General features: G+C 41.1%; 1 protein-coding gene across 7 annotated transcripts in view; it reads left to right on the forward strand.

Annotated features, from left to right (window-relative positions):
* The window catches only part of IFT81 (intraflagellar transport 81), a 200,573-nt gene that overhangs the window by 100,595 nt on the left and 72,169 nt on the right, over positions 1–27,809 (forward strand). For 4 of the 7 annotated variants that reach the window (XM_082641355.1, XM_082641359.1, XM_082641360.1 and 1 more), the window contains exons 1-8: positions 13,638–13,716; positions 16,249–16,413; positions 16,939–17,042; positions 17,581–17,761; positions 20,907–20,996; positions 23,265–23,330; positions 23,644–23,754; positions 25,726–25,810. In XM_082641355.1, coding sequence (XP_082497481.1) covers positions 16,270–16,413; positions 16,939–17,042; positions 17,581–17,761; positions 20,907–20,996; positions 23,265–23,330; positions 23,644–23,754; positions 25,726–25,810 — 781 coding nt within the window. In that variant the 5' untranslated portion in view covers positions 13,638–13,716; positions 16,249–16,269. Of the gene's footprint in view, positions 1–13,637; positions 13,717–14,016; positions 14,144–16,248; positions 16,414–16,938; positions 17,043–17,580; positions 17,762–20,906; positions 20,997–23,264; positions 23,331–23,643; positions 23,755–25,725; positions 25,811–27,809 lie in introns of those variants that run through there. The other 3 variants (XM_082641358.1, XM_082641356.1, XM_082641357.1) reach the window with 3 other exon arrangements.

The following is a 27,809-nucleotide window of genomic DNA, read 5'->3' on the forward strand; positions in this document are numbered from 1 at the left end:
GTCTGAAAGAGGAAAGGGGGACATCTTCACTAAGAAGCTTTTGAGAAGGGAATTGACAGTCTCTGTTATAAGCCCTGATGCTGTTAATTTAGCTCCCAGTGAGCTCTCCCTAGCTCACTGTGTGTGCCCTGCTGCTGGGAGTTAGGAGGATATATCAGAATTAACACTTGGTCCTTGCCCTCACCTTGCATATAGTCTAGATGTTTCAACCAGACTCACATTACTTCCTTTTCACTATTTTCTTTTTTTCTCAATTGTAGAAAATACTAAAAGGAATAAAGAAAAACCAGAATCACCCATAACCTATCAAAATAGCTACCACTAACATTTTTGTGTATTTTGTTCTAATCTTGACCCTGCTTTCTAAGTATTGCCACTCATGTCAATTATCCCCTCATTCATTCATTCAACAGCTATGGAGCTGAGTGCTGGTATGTGTGGTTCAGATTCTCACTGTACTAGGAGTTCCCAGAAGAACAATTTCATTGTAGCCCGGAATGGTTGAATGGGGTGGGGGGGGTTGACCTGGGTCTTGAAGTCAATTTGAATGAAGAAAGAGGGTATGAGGGTGGCCTTCCCATGAGAGGAAGGGAATGTCCCAGGAACAAGGCAGGGGAGGTGGGTGTGGAGAAGAAGACTGGTGCATATTGGGAAGGCTAGAGGAAGGAGTCAGTGGTGGGGGAAGATTCTAGGTGTAATGTAGAGATTTCTTGTGAAACTGCAGGGATAATTTTAGGAAGAAGATTCCAGAAGGGCTTAAAAGGATGGCAAGCTTAAAGGTAAACTTGGATGCTACAGGCACCAGGAGATGATCTAAGTGAGTGAAGCAGGAGCAGATACAAGAAAGAACATAGGCTTCCTGGTCTACACATTCCCCTTCAATAGGTACATGAGACAATGGAATGTTATTCTACGAAGAACGGCAGCACAAACGTGATGATAATCAGCAAGTGACAATGGCTTCCGGATCACACATGTTAGGGAGCAGTGGGAACTGTGGCAAACAGGTCAGTGCATGTCCCATCTGAAGCAGGAAGCCTCTTCTCAGCTTAAGCCAATCTGCCACACAGTATATCCAGATTTCCAGAAATCCAGACAGTCCCAACAAATGCAATTGAGTCTCACTGGTTTTGATTGGCCTCATCCTGAAATATCTCAATTTTCAGATGTTGGTTCATTCTGCTGGTTGGTTTGTTTAGCGCTCTGTGAGCCAAACACAACTTGCCTATCTGTCAAAATTAGCCCTGGGGATGCTAGTTTGTTGTCCCTTGGGTATATGCCAAGATGAATCTTAGTTGGCAGGATGAGAGGGTGGCTAGCAGGGAGATGTCCTTACAAAACCAAAGGATGGGCAGAAAGTTTGTGCAGGAGGACCTCCATCTTCTTCGGAAAAGCAATTCCATGAACATTCATTCAATCCTCACATCAAGCCTATGAGATAAAGCAGGTTAATTCCATTACATGCATGGGGAAACTGAGGCTCAGAGAGTGCCCACATTCACAAACTACAAACTAGACCCTCAAGACTGCACTCTTTACCTCCTTGCTGATGGAACCCAAGTTAGAGCTGACTTCAAAGTTCACTAAGAAGTTCAAGACATTGCAAGGAAAATGAACCCTTTTGCTTAAAGGATGCCAACCTGGCTTTTTTGCCCACTGCATCTCCAGTGCCTTTGTCTCCTTGTCTTAAGGTGAATGTGACTACTGGGCAGCACTTCTCTGATGATGTGGCAGCCGTGGATGGAGTGCACCACTCAGAACTCCTTCCTGAGTGTCTGCTTCGAAGAGCATGGTTGACTGACAGCACTAGTTCCCACCCCTCTGGATCCACCAAGTTCATGCCAAGGCCATACCTCCCCGGGCTGCTCCCAGCCAATGACAGAGCACACTGGGAGTGCTAGTGAAGCCCCACTGCTGCCCGACTCGGAATCCCTCTCACAGCTGACTGTGGCTGGGGAACTCCCGTTCAGCGTGGCCAAAACTTTCTTAGAACTGTGCTGCTGTCCAAGGCTCTTCCTACCCAATCCTTCTGTCCCCCTCTCCTTCCAAGGTATCAGACCAGCATCACAGTCTGAACAGTCTCTTGCCTATTCTCACTCCCTTGCCCTTTATCCCTCATAGGCATAAATAAATAAATCCTCAGTAAATCTGCAAATCTGTGCTCAACTTGGTGTCTGCTTCTCAGAGGATCTGAACTAACACAGATGACTTCCATTTTGTGAAATGAGCTAGTGAGGTCTACAGTCATCCAAACCCAGAGTCATCTGTTGTCAGGGAAACAGGTTTTCACACTGTAATGGTTAGGCCCATGGGCTTTGGAATCAAAATGATGGAGGTGTGAGCCCTACTTGCCAGTGGTATGACCTTAAGGAAGTTTTATAACCCATCCTACTTCCTCATCTGTTGAAAAAAGTGATTCTCAACCAGAAGCGACTTTGTCCCCCAGGGACATTTGGCAACGTCTAGAGGCATTTTTTGGTTGTTACAACTGGAGGAACTGGGGGTGTTGGTTATTGCTACTGATGCCTAGTGGGTGGAGGCCAGGGATATTGCAAAATATCCTACAGTGCACAGAGCAGCCCCCCAACACACACACACACACACACACACACACACACACACAGAGAGAGCACAGAATGATCCAACCCAAAACGTCCGTAACGCTGAAGCTGAAAAACCCCATATAAAATGGAGATGGTAATGGTAGCTAACTCAAAAAGCTGTTGTGAGGATTCAGGGGGATCACTTGTTCAATGTCTGTCATTTCTACTCCCCCACTCCCTTGTAAACTCCACAAGGGCAGGGACCAGATGATTCTAGGTCAACATTCAGTATCACCAATGACTAGAACATGGAAGGTACTAAGTAAATTATTATGAACTGAAACACTTACCAGATGAGTGCAAATCAACACATGGTGACTATTATTATTATTATTACGACTATTATCATCATCATCAACACTGTCTTTCCAGACCCTGGCTCAGTGCATGGGGTATAATTGGCCCTCACTATTTGTTGAATGAATGAACGAATGTGAAATGAAGGGGTATTTACTCACTAACAACAAATTTATGTGCTTTGGAGAGATATTGGAAACTCTTGGGAACCAGGCCCTGTCTCTCTCTTTTTTTTTTTTTTTGCAAAGAGGAATTTTGTTCGTCAGAGAAATGACTTGAGAGGATTGAGACCTCGGCCAGCCAGAGTCGGGGGCCTGATTCAAAGTCATGTAGTGCTTAGGACGCAAATCTTGCTTGGCCTAGGCTAAAAAGGAAAACGGGCCAGGTTTTGTGAGAACTCGCTGTGAAACAAGAGCTGTTTTCAGGGCCCAGGAACACTCTCTGTCCCATGTTTAATTTCTTCCATCTGTCTGGTATCTGACCTCTGCTGCCCTCTAAGCCATTGCCACACATTGTCTGCACACGTTCCCATATAAGGTGATCTCTCTCTTTCTCTTCCTCTCTTCCCCTCTCCCTCTCTTTCTCAGGGTTGGACTGCAGCAGTACTTCCTCCACCCTGCTCTCCCTCTCTCGGCCTTCCCTGGCAGGCTCTGCTGTGAGGATGGATGGCTGGAGAGCGGGAAGGGGCCGGGGGCTGCCAAAGAATGTGGCAGGTTTATTTTTGTTCGGGCTGCATTCTTTGACAGGCCTGCGGGCCCCAGCCACTTGGGGATGTCACATGCTGATAAGACAGTCGGGGGTGACTGAGACCTGTGGCTCAAATCTGCAACACCCCAGGTGTGAGACGTCATCACGGAGTGGGGCGGGGGCAGGGAGTGGGGAAGGCAGGGACCCTGAGGTCATGGGACTCGCCTCTTCCCACTACCTTGTGCCTGATTCCCAGAAAGATGTCTGATCCTTCAGAGAAGCAGTTGCAGGAACTGAGATCTGTAACCACTTAGGCCCATCTCTGGGCAAAACCCAACATCTGCGGCAGGGTAGAGAAGAGCCAGGTATCAGGGTGAAATTATTAGCTATGTGACCTTGGGTAAATTGACTGAGTCCTCTGACTCTCAGTTTCCTTATCTGTCAAAATAACATCAACAAATCTACTCAATACTCTTCTAGTATCTTAGTCTGATGTAAACTCTGTGGCAGCAATTATTGTCTATTTTGTTCACTCTTGTCTCACCAGCACACAGTAGGAGCTCACATGTGTTAAACAAATTAAATGAGATAATTCTTTTAAGCGCTCAGACCTAATAAATAATAACTCTTACTACCTATTCAACAACCACAGATGCTTATTAAGCACCAGTTAGGTGCCAGGCCCTGATAGGTGCTGGGGATATAGCAGTGAACAAGACAGACAAGCCCTCAGAGAGCTTATGTTCTCATGGGGGCGATAAAATAAAGTAAATTAAGTTCTAAGAGTACTAAGTGCTATGGAAGATATTAAAAAAGGGATGTGGAAGAAGTGTGTTTTTTAAACCTTTTGACTGTGATTCACAGTAAGAAATATGCTTATTGTGTGACCCAGTGAACACCCATGCATGTTCATTAAGCTGAAATGAAACTTTCACAGAACAGTTGTGGTAGATTGTCTGTGAAGATATCTGCCAGCAGTTTGGCAAGCGTCATTCCTGGTATGCACATGCCACTCCCCAGTCAATAGGTAGAGTCTAGGGAATTCCCTGGCAGTCCAGTGGTTAGGACTCTGCACCCGAGAGGGTCTTTGACTTGCTTTGACCAATGGAAATGATCACTGTACTTGTTCTGGGCCTCAGCTCTAAGGGGCCTGATGGCTTTCACTTTTATGCCCTTAGTACCCAGCTGCCATGTAAAGAAGCTCAGTTAGGCCACTGAGTGATGAGAGACCACAAGGAGAAAGAGAGAGTCCACACGAGGGAGAAATGGCAGCCAGCACTGAGGCCCCAGAAAGGAGGGAAACCATCTTGGATGTTCCAGCCCCAGACAAGCTCCCAGGCTAACTTAGTCACGTGGTGACCCAGGAGATACCACATGGAGCAGAAGAACTGCCCAGCTGAGCTCATCCACAGACTTGTGGGGGGAAAGGTTTTTTTAAAAAAAAAATTTATTTATTTAGTCTGCATTGGGTTTTCGTTACTGCGTGTGGGCTTTCTCTAGTTGTGGCCAGCGGGGGCTACTCTTCGTTGTGGTATGCAGGCTTCTCATTGAGGTGGGAGGTGGCTTCACTTGTTGCAGAGAATGGGCTTCAGTAGCTGTGGCGCGTGGGCTTGGTAGTTGTGGCTCGCGGACTCTAGAGCGCAGCAGGCTCAGTAGTTGTGGCGCACGGGCTTAGCTGCTCCGCGGCATGTGGGATCTTCCCGTTCCAGGACTCGAACCTGTGTCCCCTGCTTTGGCAGACAGATTCTTAACCACTGTACCACAAGGGAAGTCCCAAAAGGTATTGTTTTTAAGCCAATAAATTTGGAGTGGTTTGAATGCAGCAAAAATATTTCTGACAAAGAAATATTTACCCTTATTCTGTGTGATATTTTCTATTCCACTTAATTTCAGTTTTTAAAAATGTTAATCAAGATTTACATTAAACTGATTTAATGATTAAACTGATTTCAGTACCCACTAATGGGCCTTTGCAGACAGTCTGCAAAGCACAATGATGGAGAATGACTGGTAGGTGTATTACTTTAAGTAACAGCGTCAGGAAAGACCTCCTGACCTCCTCAGATGTTAGATGAGAAACTAACATTTGAGCTGTGACGTGGATGAGGAGACGGAGCCAGGCTGGTGAAGATCTGGGGAAAGAACAGCCAGGCAGAAGGAACAGCAGTGCAAAGATCTTGAGGCTGGGATGGGTTTGTTGTGTCTGAGCAATTGAATGGAAACCAGTGGTCGGAGGAGTAGAGAGAGAAGGGAAACCTAGAATGAAATCAGACCATGCAGCTCCTGGGACTTCAGCCATAGGGAGCAAACACAGCTTGGAAGACTTGGGGTGACCTCCTAAGGGCCTGACTGCCCATCATTCTTTTTTTAAATTGAGGTGAGATTCACATAACATAAAATTAACGTTTTTGAAGGGAAAATTCAGTGGCATTTGGTACATTCACAGTATTGTGCAACCACTACCTCTGTCTATTTCCGGGTTTCCATCATCCCCAAAGAAAATCCCATACCCATGAAGCCTTTGCTCCACATTCTCCCACACCCGCCCCAGCCCCTGGCAATCACCAGCTTGCATTCTGTCCTATGGATTTGGCTTTTCTAGATATTTCATATAAATGGAATCATACAGTATGTGGCCTTTTGTGTCTGGCTTCTTTCACTTAAAGTGTTTTCAAGGTTCATCCCTGTTGCAACATGTATTCGTACTTCATTTCTTTTTATGGCTGAATAATATTCTGCCGTATGTTTATACCACAAATTGTTCAGCTTTCCATCCATTTGCCTGTCATTTTGATTCTATATTCCATCTATAGCACTCTTATAGACCTTGATTTGACGTCATCATCCCAGAAGGGAGAAAAGGTCTTGACAACATGAAGAAGATTTGTGCCCTGCTGCTCCTGGCCTTTTCTTGTCCCATCCCATCAACATTTTCCTGCATGATTCTGAGCTTCCTGATGTCCCAAAATGCAGCTCCACTGCTGGTTACCCTTAAATACTCCCCCTGAATTCTATAAATACACCAACACTCAGCTGGAAAAAAAAGAACTTGAAAGGCATCTGAAATGAAAATACACTTTTTTCCCATCATCAGCCAAGTGTTTTCTCTCCATCTTCTCCCTCTTTGATTCCAGGGTAAGCGCTTGGGTTTCAAACCACTAGCCCTACCTGGGAAAGAAAAGAGTTTCCTTGGCAAAGCCCTTGTAGACAGAGAAAGCCAGGTAGCATGTTAACCCTGGCCCTCCCGCACAGAAAATCCCTCTGCCTCACACAGCAAATCACTTTGCCTCAGCGGCCTGATTTATGGTCCTTCCTCCAGACTCCACTGAGCCAGTTTTGAGCCAGTTTAGTGGGTTGGTATAAATGGCTTTGGGATCAGGGAGACCTGTGTTTGAATCTTGGCTCAGCCAGCTGCTGGCTATGTGACCTTGGGCCCTCTATTAACTCTCCAGCACTCAGTTTCCTTAATTACAAAATGGAAAAAGCAATACTGTCCTTGCAGACCTATTGTGAAGATTAACTGAGATGACATGGGTGTGGGCAGTGTGCAGAAATAGAATTAGACCTAACTCCACGCGATGCCTAGACCTTCAGCTGGAGAACCAGGGAAGCTTAGAGATGCGGCGGTGGTTTGGGTGGCCTCACAGGGCCTTCCTGCCCATCATTTTGACTGTATAATTCAATTTATAATTCAGTCCATCTGCCCCTCCAGATCCCCACTCTGCCATTTTCTCCCTTGGGAGGCCAGTCTGCATGGATGATCTTCAAGGGGTTGCCTGCTCCTTTGGTTCCCTATTGGGTTTAGCCAAGGGGAGGCCAGGCAGGAGATCAGAGAGTGGAAGGAGAGTGAGTTCAAGACTGGCTGTATCTAAAGGCTCCTGTTGGGTAACCTTTTCCATACAGCTGTTCTGTTGGGCTTCTGGTGCCTGTTCCCTTCTCTGGCTGCTTCAGGTTTAGGGAATGCAATAGCTGCCTTTGTTGCTGGACCCTTGTTGGTTTTCCTAAACCCTGCCCACACCTTTATACATAGTCCTTTATTAAGCTCTCATCAGTTGTCCAGAATGTGCCATCTTTTTTTTTTTTTTTTTTTTTTTTCTTTTTGCGGTACACGGGCCTCTCACTGTTGTGGCCTCTCCCGTTGCGGAGCACAGGCTCCGGATGCGCAGGCTCAGCGGCCATGGCTCACGGGCCCAGCCGCTCCGCGGCATGTGGGATCTTCCCAGACCGGGGCACGAACCCGTGTCCCCTGCATTGGCAGGCGGACTCGCAACCACTGCGCCACCAGGGAAGCCCCAGAATGTGCCATCTTTATCCTGCCAGGAAGGTGACGGATGCAGAGGTCACCCATTTTAGTTCACAACTCAGATTTGCTAGAGGAAGTATATTATTTTATAATCAACTGAAATCCAACTCTGAGCCCCCATCTTGTCATTACTGAGAATCTCTCCCTCACACACTTCCTGGGGGTTGCAAGTCTCTGGGTTCTTTTGCAGTAACAAGGCGTCAGAGAATCACTTGCAGTCTTCTGCTGATGGCCCATCGTGGTGATTGCTTGGTCACCCACCCATCATCCCAGGCTGCCTGGTCCTTTTAGGTCCAATGGCATTGATGCTTCCATGTCAGACCTGGGACAAGGAAAGCTTGGGCCACACTGGAAGCCACCGGACTGATGGTGTGGCCTCCTCGGGGTATTTCCGCCTTCTCAAGAGCTGCCCCAAACTTACCACCTGTGATCCTTTCCCAATCTTCTTAGCATCTCTCTACTCTCTTCTTACTCTAATAGGAACTTTCCTCTGCACTCCCCCCTTGAGGACAACCAGTATAAGCTCCTCTAAAGACTTCAGATCTTTACAAAAGACATAAGTACTGTTTCTAATTTCAGCCTGTAAAACTCAAGGCAATGCAAATTGCTTCAAGAGGAGGGGAAACAGAAGGAGTACACACATAAATTAACATTTTAATAAATTCTGACACATACGTGAAGTATTTAACAAAGTTCCTGACATACAGTAAGCATTCAATAAGTGATGCTATAATTATTATTTGAGGCCAGTAAGAATGTTAGGTGCATTCTATATTTCAACCCATAATTATAACCAAAGAACTAATATGAATTGCATATTATTTTGGCTCCTCTACATTACCCATTAATCTCACAAAATCCATTTTAAAAAACCATTTGACGAAAATATAGTACCAGGCACGCATTTAATAAGACCTCTGGAATCCCATCCGTTCAGTTTAACTTTTCACATATTATTTACCTTTTAACCTTTTAGGAAAGCATATTCTGCTGCTAAACATACCCACAAGATTAAATTGCCAGAGCAGAGACAATTTAGGATATCTGCAAAGCTCAATTCAGGTTTCTGTTTAAATTTAATTTCTTTCATCTCCAAATAACCTAGATGGCAAAGGCATTAAATGACAATTAATGGATAACGGAATAACCTACTTCTGAATTTGTTCCTATGTCTGGGTCATTTTTCCCAGTTTTAAAAGAATGAGATAAAGTGGGCAGTGTGCAGAGTAGCCCCATATGGGATAGCATCTTGAACACTGGCATTCGCTGAATACTCATGCAGAATCCAGAAATATCTCATGGTCAGGATGAAAGGTCTAAATTTAATACCAAAAACAGAAAATTGGCTTGGCTTCCCTGTACTCTGCACAGGAAAGTTCTTGTTTGAAAGTTCTGAAATGAGAAGGGGCTGGAGACATTAAGTTCATGGCATCCTCAGATTTTTACAGGGACTTGGAAGGTCTGCTGTTATCCCAAGACCTCATTTGGCCCATGATGGAAGTCTGCATTGAAGAAAGATAATTTGTTGGAAGGAAATCAGGGAGAAGGTTCACACTAACACACAAACTATCCACAATAGGCAGACTCATTTCTGGTTTTTTTTTTTTTTTTTCTTTTTTGCAGTACATGGGCCTCTCACTGTTGTGACCTCTCCCTTTGCAGAGCACAGGCTCCGGACGCGCAGGGTCAGCGGCCATGGCTCATGGGCCCAGCCGCTCCGTGGCATGTGGGATCTTCCTGGACCGGGGCACGAACCTGTGTCCCCTGCATTGGCAGGAGGACTCTCAACCACTGCGCCACCAGGGAAGCCCTCATTTCTGGTTTTGCTTATCCAACTTTTGAGATTTAACCACCTTCCCTGACCACCTGAATGGGACATCTGTTGTTCTTGTTTGCACAGTGTCTCTACCTCTGGTAAGAAAATCCAGCCCTTTCTTTTGGGAAACCACCCTTACCCAATCAATTACTGTGTCCAGCAGAGTCATAACAATTGATTCAAGAATGATCTGACACATTTCAGACCAATGAGAATTTGCACTGGGAAATTGCTGGAACTATTGAAGCAAAGATTCTACTTTTATTGAGGATGCTATGCTTGAAGAATGTAAGCCTCTTGCTCCTAACAGCCCATTCAGAGAAAAGTGGGGATGAGAGACAGAAAGATGGAGGGAGAAAGAAAGTTAAGATGACATCACTGAGCTCCTGGATCAAGCCATACCTGAAGGTAGTGATTTCCTTGGACTTTACAATTACATGAAATAATGACCATTCTCCTTATTTTTTTATGTAGTACTAAACTCAGTCTTGAAAAAACACTTGGCCAGGAGTGATTTTTTTCCCCTCTGAATAACCAGAGCAGAGGTTCACAACTGTGGATGGTCTTTGCAGTATCTACAAGGTTAAATAAGGGAGCTAGAAGGGGCAGCTTCCAGTTTGCCTCTCATCTCCTCCACACTCCTCCCCACCTTTTCCTCCACTGGAGGCTGGTGAACATTTAAAGGATAATACCAAATAACAGCATTTTCTTATCAGAGGGTTTTGGCTGAGAAGCAGATTGGGAATTTTAGTGCTTTGGTAGCAAGGGTAGAGTAGGTTTCAACAACAGTCTGATTTTACAACCAAAAACTGCAAAAGAATCCATATCTTAGGTCCCATAGTCTGCAACCATGAGCACCCAAGAAGCCAAAGTTAACAAGAATTGAAAGGAAAAGACAAATCCAAGAAAGGCCACCCCTCCATTTACCCATGTCCCTGATGTGCATACCCTGCTTACCTGACTTAGCTAATGGAAGTGCTTTATCCATGAGACAGTGGAGGTATGTATATGAATGTTCATAGCAGCACTGTTTATTATATCCCAAAAGTGGAAACAATCCAAATGTCTATTAATAGATAAATGGATGAACAAAAATTCACACAATGAAATATTATTCTACCATAAAGTGGAATGAAGTACTGATATGTGCTACAACTTGGATGAACCTTGAAAATGTTACAACTTAAGTGAAAGAAGCCAGACACAAAGAGCCGCATATTTTATGATTCCATTTATATGAACTGTCCAGAGAAGGCAAGTCCATAAAGAAGGAAAGCAGATTAATGGTTGCCAGCGGCTGAGAAGTGGTGGTGGGTTTGCTTAATCACCTTAAGCAAACTGGGAGATGATGGCTAAAGGGAATGGGGTTTCTTTTTGGGGTAATGAAGATGTTCTTGGATTAGATTAGTGGTAATGGTTGCACAACTCTGTAAAGATGCTAAAAGCAACTGAATTGTATATTTTAAATGGGTGGATTGTATGTATGTGGATTATATCTTAATAAGCTATTAAAAAAAAGAGTCAGGGTAGGAGTGGGAATCTTTCAGAGAGGCTGTCTCACATGACTGAGACTTCCCTTCACCTGTTAAAAGTGTCAACTATAGTTCAGCCAAGAGGCAGCTTTGGGGGTTTACAAGGAAGACTCAGTAAAGCATCTACGGAAAAAAAAGCCTTCGTGTGTGTGGCTAAACTTGGGATGTACTCAGCAATGCCTCCACTGTTGTGAAATTGTTGCTTGGTAAGTTCTTCTTGGATACCTCAATGAATCTTTTTATCTTAAATGAATCAAGGGGTGGTTACAAGTCTTCCTTTGGTCTGTGCGTGGGCCTGATAGATAGGCAGGGACCCAACATGTGCAAGGCTGCTCAATGCCTCTCTTCTTTGCTTCAAGTTGGAATATAAGCTTCTCAGTATATGGATCCCAGGAAGCATGCAGACTGGCTTCAAATTCTTTCCTGTGTTCCAGAGCAATCACATTAAGCATAAAATCAATTCAAGTTTGAGTGCAAAGGGTAGATTCCATTGCCTACTTGAATTTACATGTTCTTATAACTGTAATAGCAGCAACAGGCAGAGGAGGAACTAAAAACTACTAGAAAAGCCACTCTTATCTTTGTATAGCTGACATCTGTAGACTACAGAAGGAGCAAATCTAACCATCTCATTTTTTTTAAAAAACGGGGACAAAAAAGGTAAAATGTCCTTAGCTCTTCCAGTATCGGGCGCTGTTCTAATCGCTAAACCCATATCAACTCATGTAATCCTCGTATTATCATAGCCGCATTTTATAGATGAGGAAAAGAAATCTCACGTGAGGCCATACAATGGCAATCCAAGATCCAAATCCAGGGAGCCAGGAGAATCTCCTAACACACCCAATAAGATCAAGTAATTATATAATCCCTTGTTTGCATCTTTTATTGTTTCTCCCAGAGTTATTTAATTTTTCAAGGTTTTAAGTGTTGCCTCCTCCAACTAGTCTTGAGCATCTGTGAGCTGGGACCTGTCTTAGTTTCTCTCCAAGCACCCTGCAGCCAGCAATGTACCCATCTTGGAATGTTCTGTTCCCTCTGCCCAAAAAACTCTCCCCTTTCTTGTTTGGCTAATTTTTACTGACCCTTAAACATCACATTGTCCGATGGAACCTCTCCTAACAGTACAATCCCTTCAGCTCCAAATAAACTTGCGACCCTTCATGTGGACTCTCCCATCATTGGGTCCTTCTTTATAGTATTTGTCATAGTTATATTGGTGTTGCCTGTTCAATTGTCTCTCTTCTTGCATAGACTGTCAGCTCCGTGAGGACAGGGGCCAGGTAATTCCCTGTCTTCCACTGCATCCCCAGCAGCCAGCAAAGAGCAGGGCCTACAGGAGATGCCTAATATGGAATTTTTTTTTGTTTTGTCCTGCTTTATTTTGTAAGTCTGATGCTAAATCTGTAGTTGGTTTCTTCCAAGACGTTTGAGCAGGCAACTAAGTTTTCAGGGTGTGAGGAATTTCATTTCTTTTCCTTCTCCTTTCTCCATTGCCAGCTGACATCACGGAGTACAGTGGTTTCCACCCTAATAGGGGCAGTTCAAAATACCATTCATCAATTAAACTCTCCCCTGTAGCCAGTTAGTGCAGTCCCGGGATGCTCTCGGCTCCAGTCTTCCTGGCCTCCTCTGTGATCTAGACATGAAGATCTCCGCCCCCCACGCCTACCTCATAGAACGTGAACCGCGTGAAAATGTAAGGCGGACTATATTCATTTCTGCAGGTGCCTAAAAATAGACTCTCAGAAGCCAGAGAGAGCCTTAGGCCATTTGCTATTTTTTTTATTTTTTATTTTTAGGCTCTCAGAATATTAAAGAAATTCTGGATGAAAAGAATTAATTCCCAGTACGGGCTATGTGGCCCGATAATGTGACAAAGAAGCTGACATCTCTATGATGAACGTGCCTTCTGTTAATCTACAATTCACAGAAGAAACTACAATTGTTCCTACGTGTAACCTAATTCGGAGATACTTATGTCAAAAATCTAAATTTGAAGCCCAGGCCAAATGCTTCCTCAACCCAAATCCCACTGGCCCTGCCTCAAAGATGTCATCACCGATGTTTGGTGAAGGAAGGAGGGAAGGAAAGCAGGAAGGAGGGAAGGAGGAAAGAAAGAGCACACGAATTTAACATGGGTGAATAACGAAGAGAGTGTTTCGTAAACTGCAAACTGCAGGACGTTTGGGAAAGTTTATTGCCACGGTAACAACCCCCAACTCTCTAAGCTGTCCGCAGTGGCTCAGAACCTGTGAAGCTAGTTTGCAGGTGCGCCCCCCTCCCTCCGCCTTTCGCCTCCAGGGCCTTGGCCACAGAGCGCGCGCCCAGGGCCTCGCGGAAACGCGCCGACCCTCCCGACCCCGGAAGTGATGTGTCCACGGCCTAGCAACCGTTGCCAAGGAGCTCGTCTCTAGGAACTCACTAGAGCCCGGATGCTTCCCGGGCGGGGAAGTGGTTTCGTGAGGAGAATTTGAGGTAACTTCGCCAAGCCGCGGTCGGACGCTCCCCCAAACCCCTAAGTAGGAGAGAACTCCTTCCCCTTCCCAGTGCAGCACCTCGAGAACGGAGGGGTAGCAGCAGTTCAACCCCAACATCGAGGGTCGGCCCCTGTGGTGCCTCGCAGTCATCCGGGCGGCTCCCCCGCGGGATGAACCGCAGGGGAGCCCAGAGCAGCCCTCGCGAGGTGCCTGGGTCTGACGTGGGGTCCTCTGTCCGCTCTCGCGAGCCCCGGGGGCGGGAGGGGGTGGGGGAGATACTATTTTGAGGAATCTTGGGAGGCTGCTCGTCCAGCGCGCGTGCCAGCCTGGGACCAGGGCAGCGTCGCTTCTGTGCCGAGTTGTGCCAGATAAACGCATGTCCTGGTTTCAGTTCTTCTCCCCCACCCTCTCGGGTTCTTATGTGGGTGAGTGCTTGTGAATTAGTGTGGCGACTTTCCTCTGGAAGAGGGAGAGTGATTGCTTTTGCTAATTTTAGAGCGCAGAGCCCACTGGGCACAGACAACCTACCTGTTCAGTACATCTTTGTGTCCTGGGAACGTTTTACTTGTTTATCCAAGTATTCTGGTTTGGGGAAGGGAAAAAAAGAATATATATCTGTGTGTATGTGTTACGTTTTATGTATGTGTAATTTCTACATGTATATGATTTCTAAAGAGTTAAAAATTAATATATCCGTGTGTGAAGATTGTGACGTGGACTTATACTTAAAATACTTTCAACAGTGGAAAATTTGCATCTCCAGTGTGGATTTTTATTTGATTTATGTAAAGGTTTTCCTTTTATAGTTTAAAGGAGACCTCAAAATTTTAAACCACATTGGTTATCTTTTCTACCTTCTTTTGGCTTATTTTTCAAAAATAATAATCATTTACTCATAATTTTATCATACTTATGAGGAAATGATAATATTTTTACATTTCAATGTTAGGTATCTAGCTCCACCCACCCACTTTAAAAAACCTATTTCAGAGCAAGGTGCATGCAGCTCCAATGAATGTCTTAAATAAAATAGCATCTCTTCATTTCATGATTAGGAACTATTAGGGAGCACTGAACTATTTTTTTCTTTATTTCTTTTTTTAGTAGTTCATTTTTAAATTCATTTTTAAAAATAGCTACTCTAAAAAATTGCCTGTCTGCAAATTTCTACCACTTTTTCCCATACTAAACAAGTGATATCTGTGTGCAAGAAACACTAATAGCCTTGGTTAAGCTGTTTCAGCAGTTAAATAATCAGGTAATCAATTTTTTAAAAAGTTATGATCTTCCTCACTGCCACTCTATTTAGGCTTATGCTTATTTTCTGGCCTTGGGCCTGTGAACAAATTCAGTCTAGTGGAAGAAGTCACTGTTTTAGATGCAGTGGATATTCAGAGATAGAATTAGGCACAGATATGTCCTCATGGAATTTACAGTTTAGTAGAGAAGAGAAACTGTCCGTAAGTAACTAGTACAAAACAGAAAAGTAACTCCAGGAGAGCAGTGCAGATAAAGTGGTCAGCTTGGAGGGTACATGCTGCCTTTCTGATGCAGAACTGGGGGATAGTTTGAGAAAGATTTCCTAGAGGAACTTGGATTTGGAAGGCAGAGCTTGAGACATGGTTAGGATTTGCACCTTTAGAGATGGGGGAAAGGGAGAACAGTCCTAGGCAGAAAAAACAGCATTAACTGAAGGCAGAGATGGAAAAGCTATTTAGGGAGCAGTGCTTATTTCAGTCAGCTGAAGTTTGAAAGGGTGTAAGGTAACAATTGGAAATAATACTGAGAAACTGTAAATTGAGCTAGATCTTAAAGGGTCTCAAAATCCAAGAAGTTTGGACTTTATTTTGTTGGCAATGAGACGCCTACAAAGTGATTTGGAATGGGAGAGGCAGAGACTGTGGAACTATTGAAGGCAAAGGAGATGAAAGCCTTAATGACTCAAGGGTGGCAGAGTTGATGCATCAGTGTGTGAAGAGTACCTGGTGGAGGAAACCAAAACAAAACCAAAGAGCGCACCCCCAAGGCTGAAGTTTGCAGCCTCTACCCAGCTTCAGGTGGTTGTGGCCATGTACCCAGTGGGTCCAGGGTTGCCAGATCTGATTCTTCAGAGAAATTGGTAATTTGGATTAATGTGGGCTGCTAATTAAAAAAAAAAAAATAGAAGCATGTTTATAGGCTAACAAGTTTTTACCTCTAGGTAGAAAATGTGAAACTGAGTGGGAGAAATGTTAATGTCGGTGGATTTTGTATTCATTTGTCCACATTAATTCAATGTTAATTCAGATGATTGCTATCAGATGCATATACAAAAACAGGTCATTAAATATTAACAGTATGTACTGTAGCATTCCTAATAAAGTCTGCATACTCTTTTTCTTTCAACAAGATAACCCTCTTCCCAGCATTTTATATGCCATGTAGAATACTTCCCATGCCTACTTCCTGAGTTTCGGTTGACTGTATTTTGTTAATACAGAACTTTTATTACCAATATTGAGGAATTTTTTTCTGTATTTTTACTCTTTAGTTTAAATTATAAGACCTAATTATGAGTGATCAAATCAAATTCATCGTGGACAATCTCAATAAGGAGCCTTTTAGGAAGAACTATAACTTGATCACATTTGATTCCCTGGAGCCAATGCAACTATTACAAGTTCTCAGTGATGTTCTGGCTGAGATTGACCCAAAGGTAAGAGTTTTCTTCTTCTCTGTGATGAAAAGGGTGGCAAGAAGGCCAGCTTCTGCCACTAAATATCTGTGCATCTAGGGCAAATTATTTAACCTCTCTGGGCCTAATTTTCCATGCCTGTAAAGCTATAGATAGTAGATGATCTTTAAGGTTTCTTAATAGCTCAAAAACTAAATTATCTACTTGTACCTTATTTAGAAATTATTTGTCTACTTCCAAACATAAATAGATTTGGTCCTGGAATGAAGATGCTTTTACGAAAGGTTTTATTGTGTTGCAAGTTGGCTCATGTCTCTCATACACTGGTCTTTTCCACTGAGACTTTTTAAAGCTTGACTTTCTTAATATGAATCCTGATCATACTTGTATGTACCCTCACTTGGAATCTGGGGGCCTCCATACTTAATCCGTTTTTGAAGAGACCGTTGTGACTGTTACGCTCTAGCAGAACAATTTTGTCAGTGAGTTTAAATATTGTACTTTGTTATATATACAATAATAACATTTTTTCAATTTCTTTGTTAGCAGGTTGTTGATATCAGAGAGGAGATGCCAGAGCAGACAGCCAAAAGGATGTTGAGCCTTCTTGGTATCCTTAAATACAAACCTCCAGGAAATGCCACGGACATGTAAGAATCTGATCAAGTATTGCTTTCTTAGAGCTGTGCTTTAATATCCAAACCTTCACAGTCAGTCTTCCTGGCAATGCCTGTTTTCCCTAAGTCAGTGGCCTCAGAAAATCACTGAATTTCAAAATAATCTTGAATTCTTAATGTTCTTTTGTCATGCAGGAGTCTTAAATGAGTCAGTTCTTTCTCTTAATCAGAAAAGTCAGGCAATTCCATGATTCCATTTTATCATTTATCTGCCATCCTAGACAAAAACAATGACTTAAACCTATCCAGTCAATGAAGTGAAGTATTTAGGCTGACTGTACTGGTTACTGGTTCCAAAACAACCTCCCTGTATATTCCAGTGATACATTAAAGGCCTAATTTTATGATTATTGTTAATGTGCAGACTGACTTTAGATTAACCTTGGTTTTATCTTTTTTAAATAGTCATGGAAAGCAATCAGGAAATTGTAAATTGGATTTTGAGCAAATGTTACCTCTTTTCAAGGTTTACTTATAAGCCTCTGTGTGTGTGTTTATTTTCTTTTTATAGGAGTAACTTTCGTCAGGGTCTGGTGATTGGAAGTAAACCTGTAATTTACCCAGTGCTCCACTGGCTTCTTCAGAGGACTAATGAACTGAAGAAAAGAGCATATTTAGCTCGTTTTTTAATAAAACTTGAGGTACCAAGTGAGTTTCTTCAGGATGAAACCGTGGCTGATACCAATAAACAGGTATACAATATATAAATGGTATTTTTAAGCTATCCGTAGTGGATTTCAAGGTGCACACTTTCAAATATATATTGATCTCACTTTAGTTTATTTGCTGTCTCCGTATTTCCAGTGGCATCAAAAGGTAATATAGTTATCAACTAATGTTCAGCTGTAATCACTTATGAAAATATTGACTTTTGCACACAAATACCTTTTTGGTGATAGAGTATGTGGATAGAAAAAAAAACCCTGAAATTTGGATCTTAGAATAATTATTACTTAAGAATTGTGGTGCTCGCTTTGGCAGCACATATACTAAAAATTGGAATGACACAGAGAAGATTATCATGGCCCCTGCGCAGGGATGACACGCAAATTCATGAAGTGTTCCATATTTTTTACTCAGCTATAAAAAGAAAGGAAATTGAGTTATTTGTAGTGAGGTGGATGGACCTAGAGTCTGTCATACAGAGTGAGGTAAGTCAGAAAGAGAAAAACAAATACCGTATGCTAACACATATATATGGAATCTAAAAAAAAAAAAAAAAAGGGGGTTATGAAGAACCTAGGGGTAGGACAGGAATAAAGATGCAGACGTAGAGAATGGGCTTGAGGACACGGGGAGAGGGAAGGGTAAGCTGGGACAAAGTGAGAGAGTAGCATTGACATATATACACTACCAAATGTAAAATAGATAGCTAGTGGGAAGCAGCTGCATGGCATAGGGAGATCAGCTCGGTACTTTGTGACCACCTAGAGGGGTGGGATAGGAAGGGTGGGAGGGAGACACAAGAGGGAGGAGATATGGGGATATATGTATATGTATAGCTGATTCACTTTGTTATAAAGCAGAAACTAACACACCATTGTAAAGCAATTATACTCCAATAAAGATGTTTAAAAAATAAATAAATAAATGTGGGTTGAATAAAAAAGAATTGTGGGTAGATAGGATCCTGGGCTTGGGACTGCAGAACACTTTGTTGATCAGTTCTGTGACTGTATAATTTGTCATCAAAATCAGAGAGGAAAGGGGTTATAATAATTACACTGGAGCAAAAGGTATAAATTGACAGTATGCCAGGTGAATTGGTACATGTGAGCACCTTCAAAGATTGTGTGTAGACAAAGAAGCCAAGCTTATGATATCAAAGGATGTTCCAATCAGGCAGAAGGTAGAGAAAGGACCAGGAATTTGCAATTTCAGTGTACTTTCCTCTCCAGAGTTTTGGGGTGATACTGGGTTCTGGCCTTAAGGTCTTAAAGCTCTTGACTACTCAGGATTCTGGCTGGTCTGGCTCCTGGTCCTGTGATTTCAAAGCACATTGCTGATCAAAGACTATGGAAAGAAAGAATTTAGGCTTAAGATTTCAAAGAACTTTGATTTAAAAGAAAAAAATTTGCCTCTGTTTAGCATTTGTGCTTTTGTTCTATCGTAGGTATGTAGACCGTTTTGTGCCAGTTTGTTGTGAGTAGTCTGTCAATCTGTCTCTCCCAATAGATTATGAGATCTATGAAAACAGGTATCATGTCTTATCCATCTTTGTTTTCCTCCAGAGTTTGGTAGGGTTGCTTCTATATGGTATGTGCTCAAAATTTGTATTAATTGAAACAATCAACTAAATGTTTTTTCATCCATGTATTTTGTTATTTTTGGGTAGCCATAGCAGTCACTCAAAATAGAGTCAGTATTGATCCCTTAAGACATTTCTAGGGTTGAAAGATTTATGCAAATAATTATGTCAAATGTTACAGTAGATGCCTTGAGAAAAGTACAGCAGAATGATACCACTGCAGCCCCTACCTTTGAATGCTTTACATAATGTAAGAAATAGAGAGGTGTAAATATGAAATATTTTATCCTCCCTACCCTCCCACATCAGTAAATTTGATAGAAACCAATTCCTCTGGAGGAAGGTTATTTTATTTTATTTTTAAAATAAATTTATTTATTTATTTGGCTGTGTTGGGTCTTCGTTGCTGTGCGCAGGCTTTCTCTAGTTGGGGCGAGTGGGGGCAACTCTTCGTTGCGGGGCTCAGGCTTCTCGTTGCGGTGGCTTCTCTTGTTGCGGAGCGCGGGCTCTAGGCACGCGGGCTTCAGTAGTTGTGGCATGCGGGCTCTAGAGCACCGGCTCGGTAGTTGTGGCGCACGGGCTTAGTTGCTCTGCGGCACGTGGGATCTTCCCGGACCAGGGCTCAAACCCGTGTCCCCTGCACTGGCAGGCGGATTCTTAACCACTGCACCACCAGGGACGTCCCTGGAGGAAGGTTATTAATAGGCTTTTACTAAACACGCCCAGCTAATTATTAATGGAAGGATTAATAATAATAAAGACATGTTTGTCCTCGAAGCATGTTTGAAGTATATGTATAAAATGACTTACACATTTAGCCATTTAATAGAGAGCCTAATAAAAAATGAACATTGTCTTTCTGAATGAAGAGTTTTAAATGATTAATTTACAGACTTGCAGAATATGATCAGTCAAGAAAAAATATTATTAATTTTCTGTCATTATCCACAAAAAAACCTATTTTTAAAAAATTTTGGATAAGAGTTGTGATTTTTTTCATTCCTTTAACTACTTTTTATTGAACACCTGTATTGGTTATTCACTATGCTAGGCCCTAGGAATGTAGAAGTCTCCACAAGTAATATGATTCTTATCCTCCTGACTCTCACTGTCTAAATGAGGGAGACAGACAAGTAACTAGCAATTATAATTTTATATGATATTTACTCTGATATCATGATACTCTGATATGGAATAGGTACAGGGCTAGAGAAGGCTTCTTTGAGGATAGTGGTGTCTGTGCTGAGACCTGAAGGATTAATAGGAGCTATACTGGCAAAGGGTGAGGGAGTCATAGAGTATTCTCAGAGGGAATAGGGTGTGTAAAGTGAAGGTGGAATATTCCAGGGATTGAAAGAAGATCAACAAAGCTAGTGAATGGAGTGTTGGTTAGGGAAGTAACCAGAGAAGTCTTTAGAGGCCAGATTATATACACCAACTTTTTTTGTGTCCTATATAAATGTTAAAGGATATATTTAAATACTGTTCTATACCGATTAAGCAATCACTTTAAGTTAATAGATAACCTGATTAAGAAAAGCCTATTGGATCTAGTCACTAGTTTATAATTTTTTAACTTGTTCTTTTAGTATGAAGATTTGATGGAAGCCTTTAAAACTTTGCATAAAGAATGTGAGCAGCTCAAGACATCTGGATTTTCTACAGCAGAAATAAGAAGGGTAAAGGAAAAAAACATAATAACCATTTTTTTTTGGACTTGATTTAAATTCAGTATGAGTCTTAAGATTATGTGGAAACTAGTGATAGCAAATGGCAAATTTTCTTTTGTAGGACCTTTGCTGATTCTTTACTGAAGAAATTAATGAGGCCAGGGTAAATTCATAATTAGTTCTTATGTACTATATAAACCATTACCATGGATTAAAAGCAATTAAAATTTGGGTCTTTATCTAATATATATATGTGATATAGAAAAAAAAAATATGTGTGTGTGTATTTGGGATCATGCTATACATAATTATTTGTTTTTTTAATCATTACATGTGAATATATTCCCATTGTTATCTTTGTGCAGTATGATTTTTCGTGACTAAATTAATATTAATTAATTATTAATATTAATTTAATATTCTATGGTATGGATAGTCTAACAATTTTTGATGTTTTGTTTTCGTTTTTTGCTGTCATAGATAATGCTGCGATTATCTTCTACATAAATTTATTTGGGGGTACCTGCGATTGTTTCCTTAGAGTAAATTCCTAGAAGTAGAATTGCTTATTAAAGCATATGAGAATTTTTAGGACTTTTGATGTATGTTACTTAGTGTTCTCCAAAAAATGTCTTTATATTCTTGCTAGGTGTGTAAGTTCTTTCTCTAAACAATTGCTAATTCTCACTTTCATGGATTTTGTATTTTTAGAAATCACATCTTTATCTTCTCATTCAAACAGGAAACATTAGAAGTTGCTTCCTCAGGGAGGCCTTCCCTGATTCCCTAGATAGATTAGTTCCCCCCAGTTCTTTCTGTTTCATAACACTCATTACACTTATGATTATTTTAATGTCTGTCTTACCAACTGTATTTAAACCCAGTGAGGGCAGGGACCATGTCTACATATCTTGTTCACCACAGTATCCCCAGTGCCTATCACAGTGCCCGGCATGTGGTAGGTTCTCAATAAGAGTTTGAGAATGTATGTATGAATGTATAAGAAATGAAAGGTGAACTCACATCTAATGGAAAAGAAAGACCCATAAGTAGATAGTTATCACAAAGTATGGAATAAGAGTGATGTCCATCTACGGTTCCTCCATTATGTCATGTGAGTAGACTAAAATGATAAAATAACCTAGAGTCTGTGACTTTAATTTTATTAATTATTACCAAAGTATTTTTCAACATATTCTTTGTAAAGAAGTATGATTAAGCAAAAAATAGAAAATAATTCACTCAAAATGCCATGCTCTAGTGATAACTGCTACTGATATATTAGTGAATATACTTAAACCTTTTTCTTGGTATTGTATTATATATAAATGTTATAATCTGCTTCTTTCAAGTAATGTCATATCATGACTTTTTCTCATGTCATTCAACATTCTTCATAATTTTTAGTGATTTTCATTGTGTTGTGCCATAATTTACTTAATAATCCTCAGACATTTGGGTCATTTCCAAATTTTAGATATAATTGACATCTATGAGAACCTTTATAGATTTCCAGAGGTGAAATTACTGAGCCAGAATGCATACACATTTATTTTAAGACTTTTGATATTGTTCTTCAATATAATGCCACCAGTAGTAACAGTGCCTATTTCCTCAAATCCTGTCAGTACTGACTACCGTATATATTTTTCCTTTTATTATTACTGTGAGAGTTAGCCTATTAGTTTTTTGGGTTAGGAAGGATTTTTTTGTTTGTTTGTTTTCACTAGAAACTATTGTGGAGCTGGTTAAAAGACATTTTTGAAATCTTTATTTTTAGAAAGGGAATTGGTTAATTGACAAAACCAGATACAAATTTATGTCTTGAAAACACCATAGCCTTAAACATAATTTTGATGGAAAATTGACAGAATATATAGTTTGGTATTTAACAGAGCAGACGGGATGTCAACAGCTGTTGTTCATGTTTTTAGACCTGTACACTTTCCATTATAGAAGATTTTTGAAAAATCATGTGCCCATATTTGGAATCAGAGCACAAATGGTCTGGTTGGCAACTTTACCTTGCTGCTTTGTAACCTGTTTCAGTTGCTTTTCTAGATGAACACCAAGCTACCAAATAAATTACCCTGCATAAAGAACCCTGGGGTGAGGGGTGGGAATAGAAATGCCCTTCATCCAAAAGAGGATCTTTGTTTCTTAACGCTCTGGTTATAAATGATGGAAATGGTAGATGCATAATCATGTAAAGACCTTACCTGAATTCTACAGACAAAGAATACTTTTTCTTATAACGTCTTCTTGACTACTTTTTAGGATATCAGTGCAATGGAGGAAGAAAAGGATCAGCTCATTAAGAGAGTTGAACGGTTGAAGAAAAGGGTAAGGCAAGAATTAGCACTGTAAGACTTTGGCCCCAAGTCCCAAGGACTTGCAAAGATTTAGGAATGCAAATAAAGATTAAGCAAGGCATGAGTGTACATCGGAGGCTGGAGTCAAATACATTGATGGAAAGGGAATCTCCCTAGGCAGTAGCCCAAAACTTGTTAAGGACCTGGAGTCTGAAACTTTAGTGTCATCTGTAGGGAATACTGTTTACCAAAAGGAAATGATAAATGGATGTTTGAGTCACATGACATGCTAATGTCTTTCTTAAACCTAATAGTAACATATACTATTTATTCCCTCACTGTAGGTGGAGACAGTTCAGAATCATCAACGGATGCTTAAAATAGCAAGGCAACTTCGAGTTGAGAAAGAGAGAGAAGAATTTCTTGCACAACAGAAACAGGAACAAAAGAATCAGGTACCCACATAAAAGTTTATATTCTCATTGGGAAAGAAATAGTCCCTGCTGATCATTCAAATGTAAAGAAGATTTTTTAGAATTGTAGAAGTTTCCCTTTGTTAACATGATGAAACACTCTTTTTAAGAGTATTGTGTGGCGGGCTTCCCTGGTGGCACAGTGGTTGAGAATCTGCCTGCCAATGCAGGGGACATGGGTTCGAGCCCTGGTCTGGGAAGATCCCACATGCCGCGGAGCAACTAAGCCCGTGAGCCACAACTACTGAGCCTGTGCATCTAGAGCCTGTGCTCTGCAACGGGAGAGGCCGCGATAGTGAGAGGCCCGCGCACCGCGATGAAGAGTGGCCTCCACTCGCCGCAACTGGAAAAAGCCGTTGCACAGAAACGAAGACCCAACACAGCCAAAAATAAAATATAAAATAATAAATAAATAAATTTATTTAAAAAAACAACAAACAACGACAACAACAAAAAGTATTGTGTGGCACCAACAGCAAAAACAATACCATCTTTTGGGTTCTATTCCCTGTAGGTATCTATGCACGATCTTTTGGCCCATGCTTAACTCATGTTGTTCCAGCATTACAGAATATCCATTGTAACGTTAAGCAGTAAGATTAACTGCTAATAAAACTTCTAGAATCTCTAAAGGGTGTCCTGAGATTCTGGGGCTATGAAAAAACATCCATTTTATTCCACTGATCATCACTTTACACTTTACTCCATGGGCAAATAAGCAGATCTTGAAAGGCTCAAAATTACCCACACTCCACGTTTTTAGACTTTGCCTTAAAGAAAAAATAATTTGGCCAGAAAGTATTTCTTTTTTTTTTTTTAATTTATTTATTTAATTTATTTATTTTTGGCTGCATTTGGTCTTCTTTGCTGCGCGCAGGTTTTCTTTAGTTGAGGCGAGCCGGGGCTACTCTTCGCTGCGGTGCACGGGCTTCTCATTGCAGAGGCTTCTGTTGTTGCGGAGCATGGGCTCTAGGCACGTGGGCTTCAGTAGTTGCGGTGCATGGGCTCAGTGGTTGTTGCCCATGGGCTCTAGAGCACAGGCTCTGTAGTTGGGGCGCATGGGCTTAGTTGCTCCACGGCATGTGGGATCTTCCCAGACCGGGGCTCGAACCTGTGTCCCCTGCACTGGCAGGCAGATTCTTAACCACTGCACCACCAGGGAATTCCCAGCCAGAAAGTATTTCTTGTATTTTATTAGAAATCTATCTTAGGGCTTCCCTGGTGGCGCAGTGGTTGAGAGTCCGCCTGCCAATGCAGGGGACACGGGTTCGTGCCCCGGTCCGGGAAGATCCTACATGCCGCAGAGCGGCTGGGCCTGTGAGCCATGGCTGCTGAGCCTGCGCGTCCGGAGCCTGTGCTCCGCAACGGGAGAGGCCACAACAGTGAGAGGCCCACGTACCGCAAAAAAAAAAAAAAAAATTATCTTAAAACTGAGTAGACTTGTACATTAAAAATATATTTCAAATCAGCTTCATTTCCTACTAAGTGAGCAGTTTAGATGTTTGGCTCTTTTGGAACTTGGCTTGGCATCATAATAGTTACCCTGCAGCAGTAAGCTGCATTGCCCACGCCCTGAATGGTTACTTAGCATCAGTTTCTGATTCCTGAGCCATCATTTCTGAGAATGCTAGCATTCCTTAGAATAAAGAAAACCATGTTTTAACAAGAAAAGCCTGGTGCATATACTTTTCTAACCAGCATTTTTCCTTGATCACCTAATTCAACAAATAACTAAAGAAAAAATGTCTGAAAGCTTTTCTTTTAAGTTTTACATGAGAAGGTATTGAGCGAACCAATTACATTTTGGGTTTAGCTTAGTAATTTCTTAGTTTTTATCATTTGTTCCCTTTACAGCATAATAATTATGTGGAACTTGTATTTTTTATTGCATGTCTATATGAATGGTAGGTTTCATTAGACTAAGGAAGTAATAGATCTAATTGTATTTTAAAGCTATTTCATGCAGTGCAGAGACTGCAAAGAATACAAAACCAGTTGAAAAGTATGCGCCGTGCAGCAGCAGATGCGAAGCCTGAAAGTAAGTGGAAATTATATTATATGATATAGATGATCACATAATATGATATAAGTCATCATATTAGTGAGGATATTAGTTTAAATCAGTAGTCTTCCTTACTAATGGGAACTACTTATCGTCAAGTGATAGCTCAGCCTTTTAGGGCATCATTTCCTAGCTAGTAAGTGACAGCCCTGATGAAGACATCCTTAAGGGTTCACCTGTGGTTTTTAAATTCCCTTTAAAGACCTGTGGTTTTTAAATTCCCTTTCAGTGTTTTGTCAGAAGGTGAACTAATGAAAACCACCATGGAGAGAGGCTCTCTGGTGTGTGAATGTATAAAATACTTAGAATGGATTTTATGAGAATGATGGATGGAAAAAATGTGAATATTGTTTTAGTGCCAGGGTTATAAAGAAAAAGAGTAAAATGCTGGACCCTTAAAACTGAGTGTTGTTTCATATTTTGGCTTGTGCTAATGACATGGGTATCCCTGGCTCTGCTGGCACATTAGCTTTACATAGAGGATACATTGTTCTGATATCCCAGATTATACCACCAAACCTATCCTAGGCATTTTTTAAGTGTGCTCATCAGAAGGGAGACCATGTAAATTGGAAGAGCAGTAAAAAGTTCTCATTGGTATTGGAGAAATATTTCAATATAAATATCCAGCTATGGGAAGGTTAATTTATCTTTTTCTAGTATTCTGTGAAATTTTATACTCTAAGATATAATATACAAAACGACTGTAATAAAAAAGACAGTCAATACCAGGTGTTGACAAGGATGTAGAGAAATTGGAACCTGCATACTTTGCTAGTGGGAATGTAAAATGATGCATCCACTTTGGAAAACAGTTTGGCAGTTCCTCAAAGTGTTAAACCTAGAATTACCATATGATCCAGCAATTTTATTCTACCCAAGAGAGTTTAAAACATATGCCCACCCAAAAACTTGTACATAAATGTTCATAGCAGCATTGTTCATAATAGCCAAAAAGTGAAAACAACCCCAGTATCCCTAAACTGATGAATGAATAAACAAGCTGTAGCATATCCATACAGTGGAATGTTATCCAAGAATAAAAGGAACGAAGTGTTGATACATGCTACAATATGGATGAACCCCAAAAACATCTTAAGTGAAAGAAACTAGTCACAAAAAACATATTATAGGATCCCATTTGTATGAAATTTCCAGAATAAGCGAATCCATAGAGATGGAAGTCAAACTAGTGATTGCCTAGGGTTGGGGGACTGTAGGGGAGGACAGCTGTGCTGGTAGGTGGACGATGGGGGGTGACCGCTAGTGGGTATAGAGGCTTCTTTTGAAGCTGATTAAAATGGTCTAAAATTGATTGTGGTAATCGTTACACAATTCTGTGAATTTACTAAAAGCCATTGAATTGTACACTTTAAACAGATGAATTTTATGGCTGTGTGATAAATTATATCTCAATAAAGCTGTTGAAAGAGATACTACAGTATTTCCTTGATTCTAGACACATGTTCTTTACCATTTTAATTGTTTTTGCAATTGGGATACATCTTATACTTTATGTATGCATTTCATATGGTGTTTGTAATTTAGTTGATGGTGTCTTATAATTGATGGCATCTTAAAATCAAGGAAATATGGCATATTTAATTGATATTTAAGAAACCAGTATAGCACTCCCTATAAAATGTATGGTTCATACGTATTACTTAGTGACTTTCCACAGAATCTCTGACTCCTCTCAGTCATAAATTCAGATTCAAGCAGTACCTGGAAGTTGCCATGCATTTAGTTGTTGGTGTCATTTGATTCTTTATTCACTAGGTTTTCACTTTTTAGGAGAATGTTTAGGACAAAAGAAAGTAATTTTTTAGTGCTTTTTTCCTCCTTAGTATTATATATAGTATATCTTTTTAGTATATGTTCTTTGGGTTTGATGTAGGTTCCTTCACATCTGTACTGTAAAAAATTAAGATAAATCTTCAAAAGAAATTCCTTAAATTATAGCCATTTAAAATTA

Source organism: Mesoplodon mirus (assembly GCF_964341445.2).
Source record: "Mesoplodon mirus genome assembly, chromosome: 13".
Taxonomy (NCBI): domain Eukaryota; kingdom Metazoa; phylum Chordata; class Mammalia; order Artiodactyla; family Ziphiidae; genus Mesoplodon; species Mesoplodon mirus.